Source organism: Myotis daubentonii, chromosome 3, assembly GCF_963259705.1.
Source record: "Myotis daubentonii chromosome 3, mMyoDau2.1, whole genome shotgun sequence".
In the NCBI taxonomy this organism is placed as follows: Eukaryota; Metazoa; Chordata; class Mammalia; order Chiroptera; family Vespertilionidae; genus Myotis; species Myotis daubentonii.
In genome coordinates, this window is record NC_081842.1 from 108465765 (window position 1) to 108473471 (window position 7707).

The 7707-nt window shown below is 42.5% G+C and overlaps 1 protein-coding gene across 1 annotated transcript; it reads left to right on the forward strand.

Annotated features, from left to right (window-relative positions):
* Nucleotides 1–1956: 1956 nt before the first annotated feature.
* On the forward strand, nt 1957–7707 carry LOC132230563 (trafficking kinesin-binding protein 2-like). The gene is given in 3 exon segments (XM_059688202.1): nt 1957–2826; nt 2829–2976; nt 2978–7707. Coding segments are annotated over 3 exon segments (2754 nt in total). The 5' UTR covers nt 1957–2264; the 3' UTR covers nt 5022–7707.

Here is a 7707-nt window from a genome sequence, read left to right on the forward strand (position 1 = left end):
AGACATGAAGAAACAACATAAAAATAAATTGCAATCACAAATTCAAATTCACTAAAATAATATAGATATATCAGTGAAAGATAGAAATACCAATAAGGTAGATAATTTGCTGCAGGACTCATGGGACTTTAAGATATACCTAACAGTTTCATTTTCTGAAAAAATATAATAAAAATCCTGAACGGTATAGACCTACCCAGTTGTTTCATGAAATCTCTTCCTCATGGAACAAAAAATTATTCTGTGATTATAGAGTTAGTTGGAATTTGCTACATGAGAAAACTCCATTATTTTAATTAGTATAGTGCTTGTGTAATCAATAAAGAGTCAAGGGTTATATAGGTACAGAGATAAAACTGGAATCTTTTACTTTTATCTTTATTGAAAACACAAAGGAAGTTAAAACATAGTGGATTACATTATCTACTTTTTTGAAAAATTAAACTCAAAATGGATTTAGGCTAAAAGTTGTGCTAGGTATTTGCTAAATATACAGCAAAATAATATCCTCTATAATAAAAGAGAATCATGTAAATTGACTGTCCCTCTGCTACGCTCACTAGCCAATCAGGAATGAGTATGCAAATTAACCCAACAAAGATGGAGGGTTAATTTGCATACACAGGTGCCAGGCGGAGAGCAGAGAGGGAGAGCCGGAGGCTTGGGGGTATGTGTGGCTCCCTCGGTCACTGGGAGTGACCGAGGGAGCCATGTCCCCACCAAGCCTCTGGGCAGAGATCAGAGCGGGAGAGCCAGTGGAGAGTGGAGTGGCTTGGGGCACTTGGCTCCCCAAGCCACCAGATGGAGAGCAGAGAAGGGGGGCTGGTGGCTTAGAGGACTTGGCAGAGTGGGAGGCCATGAGACAGAGACAGAGCAGGAAGGGGAAAACCAAGAGCACGGGGAGCACCAGGAATTCTGGGAATAGTAGTTCTGGTGGCAGCCCCAGGACCAGAAGTGGAAGCCCAGGGCACAGGGAGCACCAGGAATGCTGGGAATCATAGTTCTGGTGGCAGACAGATCTCCTAGACACTAGAACAAAGTGAGCCTGGAGCAAGTTACTATTGTGGTGGGGGGTTGGAGGGAAAGCAAAGGTGAGAGACATAAGTAAAATCAGAGTGTCTAGGAAAAGTTAAAGGGAAGATATCCTAAAACTTCCAGGAAATCTCCACCAATGAAGCAAAGAAAAAAAAATGCTTCTATTATTCTGTGAGCAACAAAACAAACTGAGTTGGGGTCTCAGACAATTTGCTCATATGATTGCAAAGACAGACAGAAACTCCCAGATTGGACAGGGCTCCCCTGAGGGCTCCCAGATTATAGAGGGTGCTGAGGGACTCCCACGCCCCCCAGTGCACAGATGTCATGCACCGGGCCTCTAGTCCTATATAATAAAAGCCTAATATGCAAATCAACTGAACAGCAGGACAACTGGTGGAATGACTGGTTGCTGTGACGTGTACTGACCATCAGAGGGCAGACACTCAATGCAGGAGCTGCCCCCAGCCTATAGGCCCCAGGCCAGCCAAGGTGGGTGCCAGCGGGGTGCCCCCTATCACCCTGCCCGTCACCCCACAGATCAGTCCTGGTCACAAGTCAGGCCTAGGGACCCTACCCATGCAAGAATTTAGTGTGTCAGGCCTCTAGTAGTGAAAATAAAGGGTATGGCTTGACTGAATGGAGAAAATTATAGATTATTTGTAAAGATCTTATATTGACTTTGAGTGCTGAAGATAATTTGAATTAGCTTTGAATGGGCACTAGTAAGTAAAAATATATCATTTAAAAATGTAGTACTTAACGGAGTATATTTTCGGTATAACTCAAATATATTTGTCTTAAGTTATGACATGGTTTACTCAATATGTTTCTAAGAATTATCAAGTGAAGTCAGTGACATTCCTATTAATCAGATTTTACAGTCTCTACAAAGTTTACATAAAACAAGGTGAGGCCACACCCGGAGGTTCCAGGCTGCGGCCGCGGCGGCGGCAGCTCAGCTGCTGCTAGGAGTCTGCCGCCGTCTTAGAAGCTTTTCCCTGAGGGGACGCGGACGGAGGACGGAGGGCTCCGGGCCATTCCTGTCATGACTGTCAAGGTATGATAATCATCTGAGAGTGAGCACTCATTGCTGCAGATGTCATTTGCCCATCGGGAAATATCCATACAACCAGATCCATTTTTTTTATTGAATGGCTTGATGGATTTCCTTTACTCTAATTCATACCAAAGCTGTCCTTCTCAACCAAAGCAAGAAAGGATCCTGCATGCATCAGTCCCAGAATGCCATTTTTACATCACCAATGGGTGAAGAAAACCTCATGAATAACAATCACAGAGACTCGGAGAGCATCACTGATGTCTGCTCCAATGAGGATCTCCCTGAAGTTGAGCTGGTGAATCTGCTGGAAGAACAGCTACCCCAGTATAGACTAAAAGTGGACTCTCTCTTCCTATATGAAAATCAAGACTGGACTCGGTCCCCACACCGGCAGCATCATGCATCCAGCGCTCTCTCTCCAGTCCTTGCTGAAGAGACTTTTCGATATATGATTCAAGGCACAGACAGGGTGGAGCAGATGACCAAAACTTACAATGATATCGACATGGTTACACATCTCCTAGCAGAGAGGGATCGTGATCTGGAGCTAGCTGCTCGCATTGGACAAGCTCTCTTAAAGCGGAATCATGCATTGGCTGAGCAGAATGAAGCCCTGGAGGAGCAGTTGGGACAAGCTTTTGACCAAGTCAATCAACTGCAGCATGAGCTATCCAAGAAAGATGAGTTACTTCGAATTGTATCCATTGCTTCGGAAGAGAGTGAGACCGGTTCAGCTGTTCTACACCTCTTCGGTTCAATGAGTCCTTCAATTTATCTCAGGGCTTGCTACAGTTGGACATGCTGCAGGAAAAGCTCAAGGAACTGGAGGAAGAGAATATGGCTCTTCGGTCCAAGGCTTGTCACATGAAGACAGAAACTTAGCTATGAAGAGAAGGAGCAACAGCTTGTCAGTGACTGTGTTAAAGAACTTCGTGAAACAAATGCTCAGATGTCCAAAATGACTGAGGAATTGTCTGGGAAGAGTGATGAACTGATACGATATCAAGAAGAGATCTCCTCTCTCTTGTCTTAAATTGTAGATCTTCAGCACAAACTTAAAGAGCATGTGATTGAGAAGGAAGAACTGAGACTGCACCTGCAAGCTTCCAAAGATGCCCAAAGACAACTGACATTGGAGTTACATGAATTACAAAACAGGAATATGGAGTGTCTAGGAATGTTACATGAATCCCAAGAAGAAATAAAGGAACTTCGTAGTAGATCTGGCCCTGCTGCTCTCCTCTATTCCCAATCATATGGAGCTTTTTCTGGGGAATCTCTGGCATCTGAGATTGAGGGGACGATGTGTAAAAAGTTGAGTTTGGATGAGGAATCGTCTCTCTTTAAACAAAAGGCACAACTGAAACGGGTATTTGATACGGTCAGGATTGCCAATGACACATGGGGCTGCACTGTCCCATTCCCAGCTCTCCCATCCATTCCAGGCTCCAACCGCTCAAGTGTCATCATGACAGCAAAACCTTTTGAGTCTGGTTTACAACAAACAGTGCAAAAAACCCTCCTGAGCCAGAGGAGCAGCTCGGAGGAGGTTCCAGGGAACGTTCAGAAGCTGGGTCAACCAGAGCCCTCTGAAGATAGTGATTTGGCTACAGCACTGCGTCGCCTTAGTCTGCGGCGACAAAACTACCTAAGTGAGAAGCAGTTCTTTGCGGAAGAATGGGAGCGGAAGATCCAGGTCCTGGCTGACCAGAAAGAAGGGGTTAGTGGCTGTGGCACCCCCACCGAGAGCCTTGCCTCTCTCTGCACGGACCAGTCAGAGACCACGGACTTCAGTAGTGCCAGCTGCCTTCGGTGTTTTATGCCTGAAAAATTACAAATTGTGAAGCCCCTTGAAGGATCACAAACTCTGCACCACTGGCAGCAGCTTGCTCAGCCAAACTTAGGAACCATTCTTGACTCCCGACCCGGTGTCATCACTAAAGGCTTTACCCAGTTGCCCAAGGATGCCATCTATCACCTCTCAGATTTAGAAGAGGATGAAGAAGAAGGTATCACTTTTCAGGTCCAGCAACCTCTTCAAGTGGAACAGAAATCTACAGATCCCAAGCCAGTAACAGGAATCTTTCTACCACCCATTACTTCAGCAGGTGGTCCAGTTACAGAAATCTCTCCTTCAGTTGCAGCCTCAAACCCAGGAAAGTGTCTGTCATGCACAAACTTGACATTCACCTTCACCACCTGTAGGATATTACACCCCTCCGATGTCACTCAGGTTACTCCCAGCTCTGGGTTCCCTTCGTTATCCTGTGGAAGTAGCAGTAGAAGTTCATCAAGCACGGCAGTGAATTCTCCTGCTACATCCTATAGACTCAGCATTGGAGAATCAGTCACCAACCGACGAGATTCCACTGTAACCTGCAGCAGCACCATGAGCTTGGCCAAACTTCTACAAGAGTGAGGCATTTCTGCTAAAGTGTACCACAGCCAAGTTTCAGAGAACCCCCTCCTTCAGCCTCTCCCTAAAGTCCTGGATATCCCTTCCACACCCCCAAATTCACCATCTCATTCACCTTGCCCTTCTCCTTTGCCCTTTGAGCCTCGAGTACATCTCTCTGAAAATTTTTTGGCCTCACGACCGGCCGAAACATTCCTCCAGGAGATGTATGGCTTGAGACCTTCCCGGAACCCTCCTGATGTTGGCCAGTTGAAGATGAACTTAGTAGACAGGCTGAAGAGGCTAGGAATAGCCAGAGTGATCAAGACCCCTGACGCCCAAGAACATGGAAGAAGCCAAGAGGCAGAAATTGGTCTTCAAAGACCAGACTCTACTGTTTATTTAAATTCAGGTAGCAATTTATTGAGTGGATTGAGGAGAAATCAGAGACTTCCGATCATGATGGGTAGTTTTGGCACCTCAGTTTGCACATCCTCACCCAAAATGGATAACCTGAAGGAGGAGTGAGGTTCAGCAGTTAACTGAACTCTTATACAAATTAGCACATGAAGGATAGATTTGCACTGACACATGTAGTCCGGTCTTACTGAAAGAAAAGGAATGTTGCAGTTGGGCTGTGAATGTGGAAGAGGAAAGTGGAAGATTGGAAACAATTAGGATGAGGTCCTAATGAATGAGGTCTAGTAAATTGAAAAGTATAAATGAATGGGTCATGAGTGGAGACAGAAAAGGAACAAAGGTTTAATACACTCCTTCAGTTGTTGTTTTTTGTCTTGAAAATAAAAAGTGACCAGAAAATAAACTCAGTAATATGGAAGTATACCAGGAATACTTAATTTGCTAGCACATTTACGCCTGGTAAGTATAAGCAGAGAACACTCCGGATCGGAGGAGGTGGGAAGAGAAAAGGACCCGCCTTGACTGTTGCCTAGAGAAAGCTGCTCTGGAAGGTTGCTGAGGTAATCAGTCTCTTTACTGAAACACCAGTGAGGTGGCTTTTATGTTTTCTGTTGATGTCTGGTTAGATTACGCCTTCATCACATGGCAAGCTCTCAGCATTAGCAAGCGAGGTATTTTCATAAAATCAGAACAGTAGAGGCTTTCTGCTTCCTATTTTTAGGCTTGTGAGTCTCTGGGAGCCCAAACACCACCCAAATTCCTTTTGTATTTGTGATTAATAAGTTCATTTTTTAAATTTGTATTTTTATACAACATCCAAAAGAAACACAACATTGTGGGAGGTAGGATTTATTTTTAAGAAGGAAATATGGGTAAATTGGAACCAACATAACTTTTTTCCAGAATATTTCTGGATAAGAGTGGTGGCCAAGGAATGTGAACATAATTGACTTTCCTTGGAGGCTGTACGAGGTTAAATCAGAAGTACAATCAGTAGGAATTAGAGAATATTGTATATTTACAACTGTACACTTTTTTAACAAGTACAGTTGGCAACTAAACTCTTTCCAAAGTATGCTATGCATATTTTTAATGGAAGATGACATGTATTTGCACAAAAATTCTCAGGCACATTAAATTATTTATTATAAGCTGAAGTAAAACCCAGGTGCTTGCTTTGAGACTGATTTTTTAAGTAAAAAATAATTAAAACACATCTGCCTTTTTCTAGATATCTGTGAAATTATAGAATGAACTTTTTAATGGGGGAGTCAAGGCTTTTGCTTTTTGAATGTGAGGTTGTCGTTGGATGGGAGATTATTCTCCAGGAGGTCCAGTAACATCACAGTGTCTTCTTTGGGCCATTGGTCTTGGCCATTAGTGCCATTTCTAGGACTTTGGGCCACTTACGAGGTCCCAGTTATGCAGACACCACAGCAGAAACTCAGAAGTCTTCACACTTAAGACTTAGCAGGTGAGCTATTTTGGAAGTTTTGCAGTGTGTTTTCTGTATTTCTTTTTTTTTTTTTTTTAGCCGGTTCTTAAAGCTTTTTTATTTATTCTCTAAGAAAGTAATCTTCCTGTTGCCAGATCCTAAGAGATATCAGGAAGTAAGAAAATGTAGGGCCATAGAGTAGTACAAAATGTTAAATTATGATATTTATGTCTATTATATAAATACCTCTAAATTAAGCATCTGTAAGTTAAGATTTTGGAGTGTTCTGTATCCTTACTATACTTTTTTATAACCAATGCTAAAATGATCACTTGGGAGGTGGGTAAGGGTGTGGTCACAGCCAAGTGAGGCACATCTGATTAAGGAGAACCAGACGTAAGTTTTTGAAAATTAGGTTGATGTTGCTGTTCCACCAAGAAACATGATAATTGTATACTGGTGCATGCTTGTCCCTAGAAATGAGTTCTGTCTTGAATTGGGTTTTACTGTTTGCTGAAATTATTTTTGGTACAGCCTGAGAATCTATTATACCAAACTTATGTGCAAAGTATAGTAAGAAGAAATGGAGCCTTATAGCAAGTACCTCCTCAATTATCTGTTACGCTTTAACATTTTAGTTTTTTTATATCAACTGTGTATGTACTTTTATGCCAGTATAGGAAATTCCAGTCTTTTGTTTTTTCCCTCCTTCAAGAAGGTTCTCAGTGATTATACCTCAGGTATTTCTGAGTATCCTGTTATATAGTAGGAAGGATACCTTCCTAAGCTCAGAATTAAAGGGTCTCCTGAATTATGATTTCAAATCTTCTGTAAGTAACCTTAGGCATGTGTCTTAAGGAAAAGGTAATGGCCATTGTTAGTTTTTTAAAAAGTTTTATACTATATGTCCTTGATTTAACATGAATAAACAGATTTTGACAAAGAGAGGAAATAAGTTAGAGGCAGCTCATAACAAGAGCTTCTTTATGAAGGTATATTATATAGGGTATTCAAAGCCTGTTTTGCTTTTCTGATCACTCTAGTACATAATTAGTAGTACTTGTTGGTACTAACATTGACTTTTGACATCTGAACTAGAGCTCTGAGTGTTTAATGGTCCACTCCTTTGAGGTCGAGTGCCTGCAGGCCTATACTCCAAGTGCGGCACCATAATGTCTACACTGAGTGGTTTGCATTGTGGAGCACAGCTACCTAGGAGTGGCAACCTGCTCTCTGGGGCAGCCAGGGAAATACTGTTGTTTGATATCTGGGGCTTGACTTTGTCAAACAGCTCTTTGTTGCACCTACCTTTGCTTTGTCAAATGTAAATCAGATAATAAACACGAGTATCTTCTTAAA